Source organism: Protobothrops mucrosquamatus, unplaced genomic scaffold (genome assembly GCF_001527695.2).
Source record: "Protobothrops mucrosquamatus isolate PMUCROS unplaced genomic scaffold, P.Mucros_1.0 scaffold2100, whole genome shotgun sequence".
NCBI lineage: Eukaryota > Metazoa > Chordata > Lepidosauria > Squamata > Viperidae > Protobothrops > Protobothrops mucrosquamatus.
The window spans coordinates 63792-82807 of NW_015388202.1; the positions used below are offsets into that span (position 1 = coordinate 63792).

Below are 19016 nucleotides of genomic sequence, written 5' to 3' on the forward strand. Positions count from 1 at the left end.
CATTCCATATTTTCTATTCTATTCTATTCTATTCTATTCTATTCTATTCTATTCCATTCCATTCCATTCCATTCCATTCTATTCTATTCCACTCCACTCCACTCCACTCCACTCCACTCCATTCCATATTTTCTATTCTATTCTATTCTATTCTATTCTATTCTATTCCATTCTATTCTATTCCACTCCATTCCATTCCATTCCATTCCATTCCACTCCACTCCACTCCACTCCATATTTTCTATTCTGTTCTACTCTACTCTACTCTACTCATCTCATGATCATGAGCTTAAGGACACCACAATGGACATAAGTGCAAGAATCGGTCATACATGCACCAATACATCGCTTTTTTCCCAGTGCCATCGGAACTTCAAACAGTCGTTACACAAACGGTCGTATCTTGAGGACCACCTTTCTGCATTAGCTACCAGCACAACTGAAAAACCATCCACCTCTATCTTTTCTCTCTTGGAAACCAAGACAGCCGCAGGCATATTATCCTGGTTTTTTTCCCCATCTCTTTGAGACGGATGTCGGTTAGCCCTTTGAATCGCACGACAGCCCTACAAGGTAGACCCTGGGGCGGGGGTGGGTGGGGTGGAAATGTCACTGAACTCAAGGTTGGAAGAGCCAACTAAAAAAAAAAATGCAAATTAGCCATTTTCACAAGCCCTACAGCCCCCCTCCCCCGCTCACAAAGACAAAGTGACTTTCCCACAAGGTTTGTGTAAGCAAATTTGCTCTTCAAAGACAAAATAGCTGAGCACAGTTGTGGTTAGTGTTGATTGTCGCCTGGCAGACCTGTTTGAACTGCCCTGCGGCTTTGATGGGAGTTCATTAGAGCTGAAGTCTTTACAAAGGAACAAGCACAAATGCAGAGCTTTGATTTTATTCGTTAGGGCAAGACAAAAAGGGGGGGGTAAAGGGGATCACGTGACCCCAGGACACGGCGAGACCGTCATAAATAGGAATCAGTTGCCGAGCATCCGAATTTTGTCCGTGTGACCCTGGGGACGCTGCCAAGGTCTTAAGTGTGAAAAACGGTCATAAGTCACATTTTTCAGGGCTGCTGTCACTTTGAGTGGTCATTAAAAGAACTGTTGTAATTTGAAGACTATCTATATTCGTAAAGCACCCAAGCCCTTCTTTGCAATCCCTTTAAGCTGCAGACCAGTGTCTTAAAAGGTATTAACACTGCTGAGAGTATCGACTTTAAATCATTCCTTAAACCAGGGGTCTTTAAACTTGGCCCTTTGATGACTTGTGGACTTCAACTCCCAGAATTCCTTAGCCAGCGTGCCTGACTGAAGAATTCTGGGAGTTGAAGTCCACAAGTCATCAAGGGCCAGGTTTGAAGACCCCTGCTTGTGGACTTCAACTCCCAGAATTCCTCAGCCAGGCACGCTGGCTGAGGAATTCTGGGAGTTGAAGTCCACGTTTCATAAAAGGGCCAAGTTTGAAGACCCCTGCTTGTGGACTTCAACTCCCAGAATTCCTCAGCCAGGCACGCTGGCTGAGGAATTCTGGGAGTTGAAGTCCACAAGTCATAAAAGGGCCAAGTTTGAAGACCCCTGCTTGTGGACTTCAGCTCCCAGAATTCCTCAGCCAGGCACGCTGGCTGAGGAATTCTGGGAGTTGAAGTCCACGAGTCATAAAAGGGCCCGGTTTGAAGATCCCTGCTTGTGGACTTCAACTCCCAGAATTCCTCAGCCAGGCACGCTGGCTGAGGAATTCTGGGAGTTGAAGTCCACGAGTCATCAAAGGACCAAGTTTGAAGACCCCTGCCTTAAACTATAGTTCTAATAATCTTAATTATAACTATTGAGCCATATTGCAAATTAACTGTAGGTTTATTCACCCTAGAGAGAACACGGAAAATGGTGCGTATTTAAAGACTGCACACCCTAGAACTAAATTCACCGCCTCTGATCCTGTCAACCCCTGGAGGAGGAGGGGGAGAGCGATTATTCACCAGACTGAGTGCGAGACGAGGGGATTAAATCCTCTTTACAGTCCGTTTCCCATGGAATTTTAAGCCAGGGATTTTTGAAAAAGCCCAATTAGCTGAAAACGGCATCTCTGTCTGGTGTCTGAACCGCCACACAATACATTAATTTAGGCATATAGAGGCTGCAAAACTCCTGAACGACCAATAGGGGGACAACAGAAAATCCTAACTCTTGGCTGCCACCTGGTGGTCACTCCAGGCTTTGCAACCCAGATCTGGTTGGGGTTCACCCCTTTAGGGGGACTCACGACTCAGATCTGGACCACAAAGCTTCACCTGGTTCATAGATGGTGCTTATTGGTGCCTTGTTGAACCAAGGTTTGTTTAAGCTTTGTTCGATGAATTATCCTTGGCTGAGCAACATACAAGCTACAATGGCTTGGTTCCCACAACCAGCTAGGCCACAGACAAGCATTCTTCGTGGAATTCTACTTTTGCTTTGCTCCAAGCCACGGTCTCGTTCTCTCCTTTTCAAACAGGTGCATCTCTCAAAGCAGCCTTGCAACATTTAAAAGACACACAATGTGTGATCGGCGTCACACGATCGCTCGCTACTTACAAAGGCACACCCCTGCGAGGAGTCGCAAGCCGGTTTCCGGAGGCAGGCAGGTGGGAAAGATGGGTTGAAGGACATAGTTGGCAAAAGTCAGAGCGATCACTGCCTGGTTCGTGGGGTAGATCACCAGCACCGCAATCCACAGTCTGAGGAACCTTGGGAGAAACGGAGGATTTAGAGGCACATCAAGGTTTCGTGATCCTTACCTAACACCCCCCCCCCTCGTGTCTCTTTGCCAAGCAAGATCTATTGAGAAAAAGAGCAAGAATTCTGACAATTGAACGAGTTCCTTTCCGAACCAATATATCTCCCAGTATACTGAAGTGACTGTTTCTTGATCTTCTTTCTAACTGTCACTGGGTAAACGGGGAAATAAAAAAACTGAAGAATAGAATAGAATAGAATAGAATAGAATAGAATAGAATAGAATAGAATAGAATAGAATAGAATAGAATAGAATAGAATAGAGGGATGGGATGGGTTAGGGTTAGGGTTAGGGTTAGGGTTAGGAATAGAATAGAATAGAATAGAATAGAATAGAATAGAATAGAATAGAATAGAAGAAATAGAACAGAACAGAACAGAACAGAACAGAACAGAATAGAATAGAATAACAGAGTTGGAAGGGACCTTGGAGGTCTTCTAGTCCAACCCCCCACTCAGGCAGGAAACCCTATGCCATTTCAGACAAATGGCTGTCCAATCTCTTCTTAAAAACTTCGAGTTGGAGCATCCACAACTTCTAGAGGCAAGTCGTTCCACTGATTAATTGTTCTCACTGTCAAGAAATTTCTCCTTATTTCTAGGTTGCTTCTCTCCTTAATTAGTTTCCATCCATTGCTTCTTGTCCTGCCTTCATGCGCCTTGGGGAATAGCTTGACTCCCTCTTCTTTGGGGCAGCCCCTGAGATATTGGAACACTGCTATACTGTCCCCCCTCGTCCTTCTCTTCGTTAAACTAGACATCCCCAATTCCTGCAACCGTTCTTCGCATATTTTATCCTCCAGTCCCCTGATCATCTTTGTTGCTCTTCTCTGCCCTCTTTCTAGAGTCTCAACATCTTTTTTACATCGCGGTGGCCAACACTGGATGCAGGATTACAAGAGTGGCCTTACCAAGGCATTATAAAGTGGTATTAGCACTTCACGCTTAATATTTCTGGATGCCCACCATCACAAGATGCCCCCCCTGCTAAGCCTGCCCTTCTTCCTTCTCGTCCAACTCGGTTCTCTAACCCTCAACCACTATCTGACAAACCCGGTTCCTTATTCCCTCTTACCCAGCCAGTCCTCCGAAGATGTCCTTGACGTAGGAATAGTCACCTCCGGATTTGGGGATGGTGACCCCCAGTTCCGCGTAGCAGAGGGCACCCACGGCGGTGATGAGGCCCGTAACGATCCAGACGATTAACGCCAGCCCTACCGAGCCTGCGTTCTCCAACACGCCCTTGGGCGATACAAAAATTCCGGATCCAATGATGTTACCTGCAGGGGGACAACAGCACATCACAATGGAGGACAGTGACAACAAACCACAAACTTTGGTGCAGCTGCTCAAAGGCTAAGATTTTGCAAAAGTCATGAGCTTCAATGGACTCCCGAAGATGGCAGAGGACAGGAAGGCCTGGAGGAACGTTGTCCATGGGGTCGCGATGGGTCGGACACGACTTCGCAACTAACAACAACGAGTTCCTTGCCTTCAGAAGTTGTGGGTGCTGCAACAACTGGGGGTTTTTAAGAAGAGACTGGACAGCCATTTAAGGTCCCTTCCAACTCTATTATTCTGTTATTCCTGTTCTGGAGAGGGGTTGGTCTAGATTACGTTTCTCAGCCTTATTTAGTTTAAGTCTAGAGGTGTGGACGTCAACTCCCAGAATTCCCCAGCCAGCAAGGCTGGCTGAGGAATTCTGGGAGTCGATGTCCATCCGTTTTAAAGTTGCCAAAGTTGAGAAAACACAGCTTTAGATTATCGGTGGGATGCCTGTAACCCTTTCATTCTGAAGATAGTGAAGTTATTCCCTGTAAGCATAGACACAATTTTCATTAGAGATGACATTTAAGGTCATATAAGCTTTTGCCCTGATTAAAATTGTGTGCCTGGCTTGTGTTAAAATCCAGAAATATTCGTGCTTGCATTACGACACTTCTTAAGAGGGATACTGCCAAGGTGGTTATGTAATCTTAAAACACACTTGGTAAATTTTTTTATGCCTTGCCCGAATGTGTCCCAGAGATGATAATCGTCCGCAAACCTACGCACAATTGTACAAATTATGGGTTATATTGTAAAGAGTAGAAATGAGAGGCTGCTTACACTATATAGAACAACTTTGCGGTGAGTACGTTGACTTAGGTGCAAAGGGTGCTGTTGTACATTTGTCACGCTTTTTAAAGTCTACTAAGGAACAGCCTTGAAAACAGTAGGATTTATTGCTAAGTAAACACGCCGAAGTTTTTCTCGCATGGAAAAATGGGGAATTATTATTATTATTTTTTTAAGAGCCAGGCTCAGCAAAGTGACCGAATTAAAATCCGCTCTCTTTTTTAAACAGAGCAGGGTTGTTTTTTTCTTTCCCCCCTGAGGCTGTTCAAAGATCTCAATCTGTTGAGCTCCAGACTTCCACGCTGCATTTGAAATCAAATCAGGTCATTTTTTTTTTTTACCCGAAAAAAAGGAAGAAGTAAGCAAATAAGAATAAGGAACAATTGCCTGTTTTTTCCCCACGCGATTCCCCAATGCAAATATGTACCAAGCCCTTGGCATCTTATCAAACCTTGCATCTGGATAGATTAAGGGTGCAGGTTAAGCAACAGAGGTGATTTCATTTGGTTTTCAAGCAGGGTATGCCTGCTTTGATATACAGAATATATATATATATATATATTAATATATATAATATATTATAATATATGTAATATATATATATTACAAGGCCCAAAGTTTTATAAATATATATAGTTTTAGCGCTAGTTTACAAAATCAATACACCGATCTTTCTGGGCAACTCAGGGCTGTGAAAGGAAGAATATTGAGAGCCAGGATTTTCTGCACAACTCTCTAGAGTTCCCGTGAGATCTGAAGACTAAGCAGAAAATGTTTACGGAAAGCTGCCAGTTATCTTTGCTTTTTGATCAAGGGCTTCTGGGAAAAATAAAAGTGCCCTTGACGCATGCCACACTTGAAGCAATATAAAACATTTTCAGTGGCAAGGGGGAATTTTGAGCTCTGCTCTCTCTCGCTCTCTCTCGCTCTCTCTCTCTTCTCTCTTTCTACTCCCTCTCTTTCTCTCTCTCACCCTCTCTCTTTCTCTCTCACCCTCTCTCTCACCCTCTCTTTCTCTCTCTTTCTCTCTTTTTCCTCTCCCTCTCTCTTTCCTCTCCCTCTCTCTTTGTCACTCTTTCCCTCTCTTTCTCTCTCTTTCCTCTCCCTCTTTCCCTCTCTCTCTCTCTCTCTCCTATCTCTTTCCTCTCTCTCTTTCTCTCTCCCCCTCTTTCTCTCTCTCTTTCCTCTCTCTTTCTCTTTCCTCTCCCTCTCTCTTTCCTCTCTCTTTCCTCTCTCTCTTTCCTCTCCCTCTCTCTTTCCTCTCTCTCTGTCCCTCTTTCCCTCTCTCTCTCTCTTTCCTCTCCTCCCCCCCCCTCTCTCTCTTTCCGTCTTCCCACACTACTCTACCTCATGTCCTTTTTCTGCTGGGTCTGCTGGCCAAGAATAGAACATAAAATAATAGAGTTGGGACCTTGGAGGTCATCTAGTCTGACCCCTTGCTCAGGGCAGCAGATCCTAACCCATTCCAGACAAACAAGGGTGACATGATAGCAGAGTTCCAATATTTGAGGGGCTGCCACAAAGAAGTGGGGGGGGGGGGTTTCCACCTATTCTCCAATGCACCCAAAGGCAGGACAAGAAGCAACGGATGGAAACTAATCCGGGAGAGAAGCAACCTGGAACTAAGGAGGAATTTTCTGACAGTTAGAACAATTAACCAGTGGAACAACCTGCCTCCAGAAGTTGTGAATGCCCCAACACTGGAGGTTTTTAAGAAGAGATTGGACAGCCATTTGTCTGAAATGGTATAGGGGAGGAGTCTTCANCTCCTCCTCCTCCTCCTCCTCCTCCTCCTCCTCCTCCTCCTCCTCCTCCTCCTCCTCCTCCTTGTTTTCATATGCATATCTCTCATCTCTGACTTCCCCCCACCCGTTCGCTGACTCAGCACTGAGTAACTGGCTTTGACCTGATTAATAAAGTTTTGCTGATTCCATCCCAGCCAAAGCCAATCTCAGCGTCCCTCTCTTATCCGGCCGCCCCGCCTCCTCCCGCTTTCCCTGCTGCGGAGCTGGATAATAAAAAAATAATAATAATGAGCCGAACCAGTTTGTGCCCGATCTTCCCAGCCTACAATGTCCTAAAGTAGCCTCAGGCAGGATATTTTAATCTCTCCGCTTCTAAATACTTTTTCGGTTCAGGGGCTGAGAATTTCCCCCTCCCCAATGACTGCAAAAGAGGGTTTTTTTTAAATAGGCTAGGATAGGGAAGGATAGAAATAGGATAGAATGATGGGATGGGATGGGATGGAACTGGAATAGGAATAGGAATAAGAGTAGGATAGGGATAGGGATAGGGATAGGGATAGGGATAGGGATAGAGTCGAGTCGAGTCGAGTCGAGTCGAGTCGAATAGAATAGAATAGAATAGAATAGAATAGAATAGAATAGAATAGAATAGAATAAGAAATAGAATGGAATATAGAATAAAATATAGAATAGAATAAAATAGAACAGAGCAGAACAGAGAACAGAAAGGAATAGAATAGAATAGAATAGAATAGAATAGAATAGAATAGAATAGAATAGAATAGAATAGAATAGAATAGAAATAAGGAGTAGAGTAGAGTAGAGTAGAGTAGAATAGAATAGAAATAAGGAGTAGAGTAGAGTAGAGTAGAGTAGAGTAAAGTTCTGTTCTATTCTGGTCCACTCCACACCACTCCATTCCATATTTTCTATTCTATTCTATTCTATTCTATTCTATTCCACTCCACTCCACTCCACTCTACTCCACTCCATATTTTCTTTTCTTTTCTATTCTATTCTATTCTATTCTATTCCACTCCACTCCACTCCATATTTTCTATTCTATTCTATTCTATTCCATTCCACTCCACTCCATATTTTCTATTCTATTCTATTCTATTCTATTCTATTCTATTCTATTCTATTCTATTCTATTCCACTCCACTCCACTCCATTCCATATTTTCTATTCTATTCTATTCTATTCTATTCTATTCTATTCTATTCTATTCTATTCCATTCCATTCCATTCCATTCCACTCCATATTTTCTATTCTGTTCTGTTTTACCCTACTCTACTCTACTCTACTCTACTCATCTCATGATCATGAGCTTAAGGACACCACAATGGACATAAGTGCAAGAATTGGTCATACATGCACCAATACATCGCTTTTTTCCCAGGGCCACCGTAACTTCAAACAGTCGTTACACAAACGGTCGTATCTTGAGGACCACCTTTCTGCATTAGCTACCAGCACAGCTGAAAAACCATCCACCTCTATCTTTTCTCTCTTGGAAACCAAGCCAGCCGCAGGCATATTATCCTGGTTTTTTTTTCCCCATCTCTTTGAGACGGATGTCGGTTAGCCCTTTGAATCGCACGACAGCCCTACAAGGTAGACCCTGGGGCGGGGGTGGGTGGGGTGGAAATGTCACTGAACTCAAGGTTGGAAGAGCCAACTAAAAAAAAAAAAATGCAAATTAGCCATTTTCACAAGCCCTACAGCCCCCCTCCCCCGCTCACAAAGACAAAGTGACTTTCCCACAAGGTTTGTGTAAGCAAATTTGCTCTTCAAAGACAAAATAGCTGAGCACAGTTGTGGTTAGTGTTGATTGTCGCCTGGCAGACCTGTTTGAACTGCCCGGCGGCTTTGATGGGAGTTCATTAGAGCTGAAGTCTTTACAAAGGAACAAGCACAAATGCAGAGATTTGATTTTATTCGTTAGGGCAAGACAAAAAGGGGGGGGGGTAAAGGGGATCACGTGACCCCAGGACACGGCGAGACCGTCATAAATAGGAATCAGTTGCCGAGCATCCGAATTTTGTCCGTGTGACCCTGGGGACGCTGCCAAAGTCTTAAGTGTGAAAAACGGTCATAAGTCACATTTTTCAGGGCTGCTGTCACTTTGAGTGGTCATTAAAAGAACTGTTGTAATTTGAAGACTATCTATATTCGTAAAGCACCCAAGCCCTTCTTTGCAATCCCTTTAAGCTGCAGACCAGGGTCTTAAAGGGTATTAATGCTGCTGAGAGAATTGGCTTTAAATCATTCCTTAAACCAGGGGTCTTCCAACTTGGCCCTTTGATGACTTGTGGACTTCAACTCCCAGAATTCCTTAGCCAGCGTGCCTGACTGAAGAATTCTGGGAGTTGAAGTCCACAAGTCATCAAGGGCCAGGTTTGAAGACCCCTGCTTGTGGACTTCAACTCCCAGAATTCCTCAGCCAGCCACACTGGCTGAGAAATTCTGAGAGTGGAAGTCCACAAGTCATCAAAGGGCCAAGTTTGAAGACCCCTGCTTGTGGACTTCAGCTCCCAGAATTCCTCAGCCAGGTATGCTGGCTGAGGAATTCTGGGAGTTGAAGTTCACGAGTCATCAAAGGGCCAAGTTTGAAGACTCCTGCTTGTGGACTTCAACTCCCAGAATTCCTCAGCCAGGCACTCTGGCTGAGGAATTCTGGGAGTTGAAGTCCACAAGTCATCAAAGGGCCGAGTTGGAAGACCCCCTGCCTTAAACTATAGTTCCAATAATCTTAAGTATAACTATTGAGGCATATTGCAAGTTAACTGTAGGTTTATTCACCCTAGAGAGAACACGGAAAATGGTATGTATTTAAAGACTGCACACCCTAGAACTAAATTCACCGCCTCTGATCCTGTCAACCCTGGAGGAGGAGGGGGAGAGCGATTATTCACCAGACTGAGTGCGAGACGAGGGGATTAAATCCTCTTTACAGTCCGTTTCCCATGGAATTTTAAGCCAGGGATTTTTGAAAAAGCCCAATTAGCTGAAAACAGCATCGCAGTCTGGTGTCTGAACCGCCACACAATACATTAATTTAGGCATGTAGAGGCTGCAAAACTCCTGAACGACCAATAGGGGGACAACAGAAAATCCTAACTCTTGGCTGCCACCTGGTGGTCACTCCAGGCTTTGCAACCCAGATCTGGTTGGGGGTTCACCCCTTTAGGGGGACTCACGACTCAGATCTGGACCACAAAGCTTCACCTGGTTCATAGATGGTGCTTATTGGTGCCTTGTTGAACCAAGGTTTGTTTAAGCTTTGTTCGATGAATTATCCTTGGCTGAGCAACATACAAGCTACAATGGCTTGGTTCCCACAACCAGCTAGGCCACAGACAAGCATTCTTCGTGGAATTCTACTTTTGCTTTGCTCCAAGCCACGGTCTCGTTCTCTCCCTTTCAAACAGGTGCATCTCTCAAAGCAGCCTTGCAACATTTAAAAGACACACAATGTGTGATCGGCATCACACGATCGCTCGCTACTTACAAAGGCACACCCCTGCGAGGAGTCGCAAGCCGGTTTCCGGAGGCAGGCAGGTGGGAAAGATGGGCTGAAGGACATAGTTGGCAAAAGTCAGAGCGATCACCGCCTGGTTCGTGGGGTAGATCACCAGCACCGCAATCCACAGTCTGAGGAACCTTGGGGGAAACGGAGGTTTTAGAGGCACATCAAGGTTTCGTGATCCTTACCTAACACCCACCCCCCCGTGTCTCTTTGCCAAGCAAGATCTATTGAGAAAAACAGCAAGAATTCTGACAATTGAACGAGTTAATTTCCGAACCAATATATCTCCCAGTATACTGAAGTGACTGTTTCTTGATCTTCTTTCTAACTGTCACCGGGTAAATGGGGAAATAAAAACCCCGAAGAATAGAATAGAATAGAATAGAATAGAATAGAATAGAATAGAATAGAATAGAATAGAATAGAATAGAATAGAATAGAATAGAGGGATGGGATGGGATGGGATGGGATGGGTTAGGATTAGGATTAGGATTAGGGTTAGGAATAGAATAGAATAGAATAGAATAGAATAGAATAGAATAGAATAGAATAGAATAGAATAGAATAGAATAGAATAGAATAGAATAGAATAACAGAGTTGGAAGGGACCTTGGAGGTTTTCTAGTCCAACCCCCTGCTCAGGCAGGAAACCCTATGCCATTTCAGACAAATGGCTGTCCAATCTCTTCTTAAAAACTTCCAGTTGGAGCATCCACAACTTCTAGAGGCAAGTTGTTCCACTGATTAATTGTTCTCACTGTCAGGAAATTTCTCCTTATTTCTAGGTTGCTTCTCCCCTTGATTAGTTTCCACCCGTTGCTTCTTGTCCTGCCTTCAGGCACTTTGGAGAATAGCTTGACTCCCTCTTCTTTGGGGCAGCCCCTGAGATATTGGAACACTGCTATACTGTCCCCCCTCGTCCTTCTCTTCGTTAAACTAGACATCCCCAATTCCTGCAACCGTTCTTCGCATATTTTATCCTCCAGTCCCCTGATCATCTTTGTTGCTCTTCTCTGCCCTCTTTCTAGAGTCTCAACATCTTTTTTATATCGCGGTGGCCAACACTGGATGCAGGATTCCAAGTGTGGCCTTACCAAGGCATTATAAAGTGGTATTAGCACTTCACGCTTAACATTTCTGGATGCCCACCATTGCAATATGCCTACCCTGCTAAGCTGCCCTTCTTCCTTCTCGTCCAACTCGGTTCTCTAACCCTCAACCGCTATCTGACAAACCCGGTTCCTTATTCCCTCTTACCCAGCCAGTCCTCCGAAGATGTCCTTGACGTAGGAATAGTCACCTCCGGATTTGGGGATGGTGACCCCCAGTTCCGCGTAGCAGAGGGCACCCACGGCGGTGATGAGGCCCGTGACGATCCAGACGATTAACGCCAGCCCTACCGAGCCTGCGTTCTCCAACACGCCCTTGGGTGATACAAAAATTCCGGATCCAATGATGTTACCTGCAGGGGGACAACAGCACATCACAATGGAGGACAGTGACAACAAACCACAAACTTTGGTGCAGCTGCTCAAAGGCTAAGATTTTGCAAAAGTCATGAGCTTCAATGGACTCCCGAAGATGGCAGAGGACAGGAAGGCCTGGAGGAACGTTGTCCATGGGGTCGCGATGGGTCGGACACGACTTCGCAACTAACAACAACAATGAGTTCCTTGCCTTCAGAAGTTGTGGGTGCTGCAACAACTGGAGGTTTTTAAGAAGAGACTGGACAGCCATTTAAGGTCCCTTCCAACTCTATTATTCTGTTATTCCTGTTCTGGAGAGGGGTTGGTCTAGATTACGTTTCTCAGCCTTATTTAGTTTAAGAGGTGTGGACGTCAACTCCCAGAATTCCCCAGCCAGCAAGGCTGGCTGAGGAATTCTGGGAGTCGACGTCCATCCGTCTTAAAGTTGCCAAAGTTGAGAAAACACAGCTTTAGATTATTGGTGGGATACCTGTAACCCTTTCATTCTGAAGATAGTGAAGTTATTCCCTGTAAGTATAGACACAATTTTCATTAGAGATGACATTTAACGTCATATAAGCTTTTGCCCTGATTAAAATTGTGTGCCTGGCTTGTGTTAAAATCCAGAAATATTCGTGCTTGCATTACGACACTTCTTAAGAGGGATACTGCCAAGGTGGTTATGTAATCTTAAAACACACTTGGTAAATTTTTTTATGCCTTGCCCGAATGTGTCCCAGAGATGATAATCGTCCGCAAACCTACGCACAATTGTACAAATTATGGGTTATATTGTAAAGAGTAGAAATGAGAGGCTGCTTACACTATATAGAACAACTTTGCGGTGAGTACGTTGACTTAGGTGCAAAGGGTGCTGTTGTACATTTGTCACGCTTTTTAAAGTCTACTAAGGAACAGCCTTGAAAACAGTAGGATTTATTGCTAAGTAAACACGACGAAGTTTCTCTCGCATGGAAAAATGGGGAATTATTATTATTATTTTTTTAAGAGCCAGGCTCAGCAAAGTGACCGAATTAAAATCCGCTCTCTTTTTAAACAGAGCAGGTTTTTTTTTTCTTTCCCCTCCCTGAGGCTGTTCAAAGATCTCAATCTGTTGAGCTCCAGACTTCCACGCTGCATTTGAAATCAAATCAGGTCATTTTTTTTTTTTACCCGAAAAAAAGGAAGAAGTAAGCAAATAAGAATAAGGAACAATTGCCTGTTTTTTCCCCACGCGATTCCCCAATGCAAATATGTACCAAGCCCTTGGCATCGTATCAAACCTTGCATCTGGAAAGATTAAGGGTGCAGGTTAAGCAACAGAGGTGATTTCATTTGGTTTTCAAGCAGGGTATGCCTGCTTTGATATACAGAATATATATATATATATATATATATATATATATATATATATATATATATATATATATATATATATATATATATATATATATATATATATATATATATATATATATATAAATATATATAATATATTATAATATATGTAATATATATTATAATATATGTAATATATATATATATATATATATATTACAAGGCCCAAAGTTTTATAAATATATATAGTTTTAGCGCTAGTTTACAAAATCAATACACCGATCTTTCTGGGCAACTCAGGGCTGTGAAAGGAAGAATATTGAGAGCCAGGATTTTCTGCACAACTCTCTAGAGTTCCCGTGAGATCTGAAGACTAAGCAGAAAATGTTTACGGAAAGCTGCCAGTTATCTTTGCTTTTTGATCAAGGGCTTCTGGGAAAAATAAAAGTGCCCTTGACGCGTGCCACACTTGAAGCAATATAAAACATTTTCAGTGGCAAGGGGGAATTTTGAGCTCTGCTCTCTCTCTCTCTCTCTCTCTCTCTCTCTCTCTCTCTTTTCTCTCTTTCTACTCCCTCTTTCTCTCTTTCTCTCTCTCACCCTCTCTCTCTCTCTCACCCTCTCTCTCACCCTCTCTCTTTCTCTCTCTTTCCTCTCTCTCTTTCTCTCTTTTTCCTCTCCCTCTCTCTTTCCTCTCCCTCTCTCTTTGTCACTCTTTCCCTCTCTTTCTCTCTTTCCTCTCCCTCTCTCCCTCTCTCTCTCTCTTTCTCTCTCTCCTATCTCTTTCCTCTCTCTTTCTCTCTCACCCTCTTTCTCTCTCTTTCCTCTCTCTCTCTTTCCTCTCCCTCTCTTTCCTCTCTCTTTCCTCTCTCTCTTTCCTCTCTCTCTTTCCTCTCTCTCTTTCCTCTCCCTCTCTCTTTCCTCTCTCTCTGTCCCTCTTTCCCTCTCTCTCTCTCTTTCCTCTCCTCCCACCCCTCTCTCTCTTTCCGTCTTCCCGCACTACTCTACCTCATGTCCTTTTTCTGCTGGGTCTGCTGGCCAAGAATAGAACATAAAATAATAGAGTTGGGACCTTGGAGGTCATCTAGTCTGACCCCTTGCTCAGGGCAGCAGATCCTAACCCATTCCAGACAAACAAGGGTGACATGATAGCAGAGTTCCAATATTTGAGGGGCTGCCACAAAGAAGTGGGGGGGGGGTTCCACCTATTCTCCAATGCACCCGAAGGCAGGACAAGAAGCAACGGATGGAAACTAATCCGGGAGAGAAGCAACCTGGAACTAAGGAGGAATTTTCTGACAGTTAGAACAATTAACCAGTGGAACAACCTGCCTCCAGAAGTTGTGAATGCCCCAACACTGGAGGTTTTTAAGAAGAGATTGGACAGCCATTTGTCTGAAATGGTATAGGGGAGGAGTCTTCAGACTTGGGCCTTTGATGACTTGTGGACTTCAACTCCCAGAATTCCTCAGCCAGGCACGCTGGCTGAGGAATTCTGGGAGTTGAAGTCCACAAGTCATCAAAGGCCCAAGTCTGAAGATCCCTGCTTGTGGACTTCAACTCCCAGAATTCTTCAGCCAGGCACGCTGGCTTGAGGAATTCTGGGAGTTGAAGGGCCCAGTATGAAGACCCCTGGTCTAGAATCTCCTGCTTGAGCAGGGGGCTGGACTAGACGACCTCCAGGATCCCTCCCGACTCTGCTATTCCGTTCAATGCCTGTCCAGTCTCTAGGAGGGGGAGATTTAGAACAAGGGAACCTGAGATCACTTTTGGGATCTGCCCAATTTCTGGTCGATCCAACTTTCAAGACATTCAAAGGACCGTCTTGCTCTGAACATCAGCCAGGAGAACATCTGGACGGGAGCCATTGTCATCTTTCGGACGCTGGGGGGGAAAGGGCCCATGGGAAGCGGAGGGCATTTAAATTTTCTTTGGGGGGGGGAAGGCCAAGGGAAGCCTTGGCGAAGCTGGAGTGGATCAGGGAAGCAAGGGTGCTTCAATGATCACTCTCCATGCTTCCCACCGTCGCTTCTGCCTGGCGGTGTTTGTTTAATGGTCTCCTGGCACCTGCTGAAACGGCGCCATCTGGAAAGAGACAAAGTTGGAACAAACACACACACACAAAAGGCCGGCGTTCCGGCTGCATCGGGGTGGAAAGCAAACTCCGGAGAGGGGTGGGCAGATGGGCGGGAAGGGGATCTGATATCCCGGGCCTCGGCTGGGCCTGCTTCCCCTTCAGATCCCTGAACTTCGTACGGGTGGGGTCCTCCACTTAACCAAGCCCCAAATTTAGATTTTGCCCCGTTTTGCGACTTTCCCGGCCACGGTTCTTAAGCGAGTCACTGCCCTTGTTAAGTCCGTCACAGGGCGGTTACGCGAATCCGCCTTCCCCCTTGACTGTGCCGGTCGCAAAAACAGAGCGCGGGACCCCGGGGGACGCCGCCCCCGTCGTCAATGCGAACTGGTGGCCGAGCGTCTGGGTTTTTGATCACGTGACCCTGGGGAGGCCGTGTGAAAAACGGGTCCTCTGTCCCTTTTTTTTGTTTGTTTCAGCACCGTGGTTAACTCGGAACGGTCACTGAACGGACTGTCGTTACGTCGGACGATACTTGTTATCCTAAGCTCCCTTGCGGCATATTTTTTCCTGCCCTGGTTGCGTTCAAACGCGCCTCTTTGTGTGGCTGGAGAGGGATTGCACCATGTTGTGGTCTATCCGGCAGGGACAACAGAGCGGCGTTTGGCAAGGGGCGGTTGCATTTTCGGAGAAATTTCGTCAAGCTGGGATATGCGATCCTTCCTACCAGCTTGCAGCTGTTGGTCGTTTGCTTGTTTGTCGTTGCGAGGGGCTTCTTCCGGGTTGGGATTGTGGTCCTTGCCAAGTGGCTCCCTGGCTCTCCACGAAAATGCCAATCCTGTTCTAGGAGACGGCTCCCACTAAGCCCCAGTTAAGTGGAACTCTAACTAAAGCACCAAGGGAAAGATGGTTGGGTTGTAGGCCAGGAATCCAGGTCTGTCTGTCTCTCTGTGTGTCTCTCTCTCTGTCTCTCTCTCTTCCTCTCTCTCATTGGAAGGAAAAAACTGCCTTTGGACAGATTGATGCTGGGACCGAGAAGAATAGAATAGAATAGAATAGAATAGAATAGAATAGAATAGAATAGAATAGAATAATAAAATATGGAATGGAATGGAATGGAATGGAATGAAACTGAACAGAACGGAACAGAACAGAATAGAATTCTTAGACCTTGGAGATTTAAAGTCCCCACATTGTGGGTTAAAAAAACAACACAAAAGTTACAACCATTGCACACCCTGCACACTCATGTGATCACAATCCAGGTGCTTAATAACTGGCTGGTGAATAGAATAGAATAGAATAGAAAAGAAAAGAAAAAATATGGAATGGAATGGAATAAGAATAAGGAATAGAATAGAATAATAATAATAATAATAATAATAATAATAATAATAATAATAATAATAATAATAATAATAATAATAATAGCAATCCCAAAACAACTGGAGCACCACTTGGACACCATCGGCATTGACAAATTTGCCATTAGTCAATTGCAAAAGGCGGCCTTGCCAGGAACTGCTTCTATCCTGTAATCTGTAATACCATCAAACATCCACATCTGCCTATCCCAGGTCCTTGGGAAGAACTCGAGAGGTAGACAAAAATGCCAAATCCAGTCTGAACATCTGGCTGACTGTGCGATGATCCATAATAATAATAATAATAATAATAATAATAATAATAATAATAATAATAATAATAATAATAATAGGATGCTGGTAGCAACCCTTGTCAACCATCAGCGCCAGCCAATTTGAATGTTCAGTTGACTGAGGTTCATGTTTAATGAATAAAAGATAATAATAATAACAACCACAACGACACAGTAGAAGGGAGAGAATCGCAAGGGCCAAAAGTGGGAAGAAGAATAAAAAAAGCAGAAACTGGAGATTTTCACCAGCCTTTTCCAAATCAAAAAACCCAAGAGACCTGAGCATAAAGAAGAAAAATTGATCCTACCTGATCCCAAATGCCAAATCGAAAACCCAAGAAAGCTGAACATAAAGAAGAAAAAAATGGTCCTATTTGATCCCAGGTGGCCAAATCAAAAAACCCAAGAAAGCTGAACATAAAGAAGAAAAATTGATCATATCTGATCCCAAATGCCAAATCGAAACCCTAAGAAAGCTGAGCATAAAGAAGAAAAATTGATCATATTTGATCCCAAAACCCCAAGAAAGCCGAAGATAAAGAAGAAAAAAAATGGTCCTATTTGATCCCAGGTGGCCAAATCAAAAACCCCAAGAAAGCTGAACATACAGAAAAATTGATCATATTTGATCCCAGATGCCAAATCAAAAACCCCAAGAAAGCTGAACATACAGAAAAATTGATCATATTTGATCCCAGATGCCAAATCAAAAAACCCAAGAAAGCTGAACATAAAGGAGAAAAAAAATTGGTCCTATTTGAACCTGCAAGGCTAAGATCAGGAAATAACGTGCCCCAAATTCAGAGCCGGCAAGCGGGGGTGGGCAGGAGACCCCCCTTCCAAGACCCTCACTCACCCACAATAATGCCACAGGCGCTCATCAAGCCAATTTCCTTCTTCAGTGCCACTCCGCCACCTCCTTCCGTTTTTTCGGGGGTCTTCTCCGGAGCCCCTCGGCGACGGGCTCCATCCTCCATCCTGTCTTAAGCCAGGTGAGCTAGCTGAGGGGGTCTCAATGGGGGGGGGATCCCCAAGAATTCTGGATTCAGCAGGAGGATCTTCCTAGGATTTTTTTTTTTGGGGGGGGGGTCCCAGATCAACAACCCTGTGGGTGGGGCTCTCCGTTCAAAGCTCAGACCCAGACAACTCCCCCCCCTTACTCCAGTTTGGAAAAAGTTTGTAGGCTGTTTGGCAATTTCAGCATCCGAAACTGGGTCGGTGGGCTGTTGTTGTTGTTTTTTTTCCCCCTTCCAGAATCCAAGCCGGGGGTTCCAGTCCGGGTTCCGTGTCCCTTCCAAAGCCCAAATTGCTTTAAAAATAATAATTATAATAATAATAATAATAATAATAATAATAAAAATCAATCTCTGCTCCGGCAAGTGGAGGCTGTTTGGTTGCGTGGAGAGAGCTCAGCTTTACCTCGACACGGGAGGGAGCGAAGCGCAACCCGTTCCCACGTGCAAGGCGTCCCGGTTGAACCTCCGGGTTAGTTGGCTCAAGTTTTTTTTTTGGGGGGGGGGGGTTTCCCTTTCCCCGCGCGGGGTTTTTTACGCCGCGGATCTCCGGAGGAGGCTGGAAGGGCGCGCGGGTTTTTCCAAGGAAGCTGTCCCGGCTGGTTCTGGGTTCAAATCCCGCGATCCGGCTCGGCCAGGCTTCTTGCGCCGGTTTTGGGTGGGTATGGCGGGGGGGGGATCTCTCCTGCTGGGGCGGCCCCGCGGCGCCGGACTGGCTCTGCTCCTCCGCGCCTGCCTCGCGCTGTTTTTCTCCCGGGCGCCGCTCCGCTGCCAGAACCGGCTGCCGCCGGCCAGGGCGGTGTCCGAGCCTCGCTCCTCCTTCTCGCCTTACCTCCGGCAGCGGCCCCAGTTCCGATTTGCTTCGCTTGGCCCTCCCCGCGCAGGAGGGCTGGCGGGAGTGGATCCGGGGGGGGGGAGGAGGAGGAGGGAGGGAGGGAGGAAAACTCGCGTGTTTTTTTTTGGGGGGGGGTCCCCTTCCCACCTGGGGTCACGATCCGCGTCGCTGCTCCGGGGCTGATCCGAGCCCCAGGCTGCGATCCTGCCGCGCTGGTTCTTGTGGCGGGGAGTTCCTCGGGCTCCGCTTTGCTTCAGGAGGTTAAGCTTAAGGAGAAACACACACACACACACACACACACACACGGGTCACCCCACCCGCACAGCCTCCTCGGGCTCACTTTGCTTAAGGAGGTTAAGCTTAAGGGGAAACACACACACACACACACACACACACACACACACGGGTCACCCCATCCCCACAGCCTCCTGCAACGATCCGCAACACACACACACACACACACATA

The 19016-nt window shown here is 45.4% G+C and overlaps 1 protein-coding gene across 1 annotated transcript in view; it reads right to left on the bottom strand.

Annotated features, from left to right (window-relative positions):
* The window catches only part of SLC7A8 (solute carrier family 7 member 8), a 37925-nt gene extending 20239 nt beyond the window's left edge, over window positions 1-17686 (bottom strand). The window contains exons 1-3 of the mRNA XM_015824070.2: window positions 17559-17686; window positions 11425-11629; window positions 10150-10301 (exon numbers count right to left, since the gene is read on the bottom strand). Coding sequence (XP_015679556.1) covers window positions 10150-10301; window positions 11425-11629; window positions 17559-17679 — 478 coding nt within the window. The 5' untranslated portion in view covers window positions 17680-17686. The remainder of the gene's footprint in view (window positions 1-10149; window positions 10302-11424; window positions 11630-17558) is intronic.
* Between the last annotated feature and the right edge of the window lie 1330 nt (window positions 17687-19016).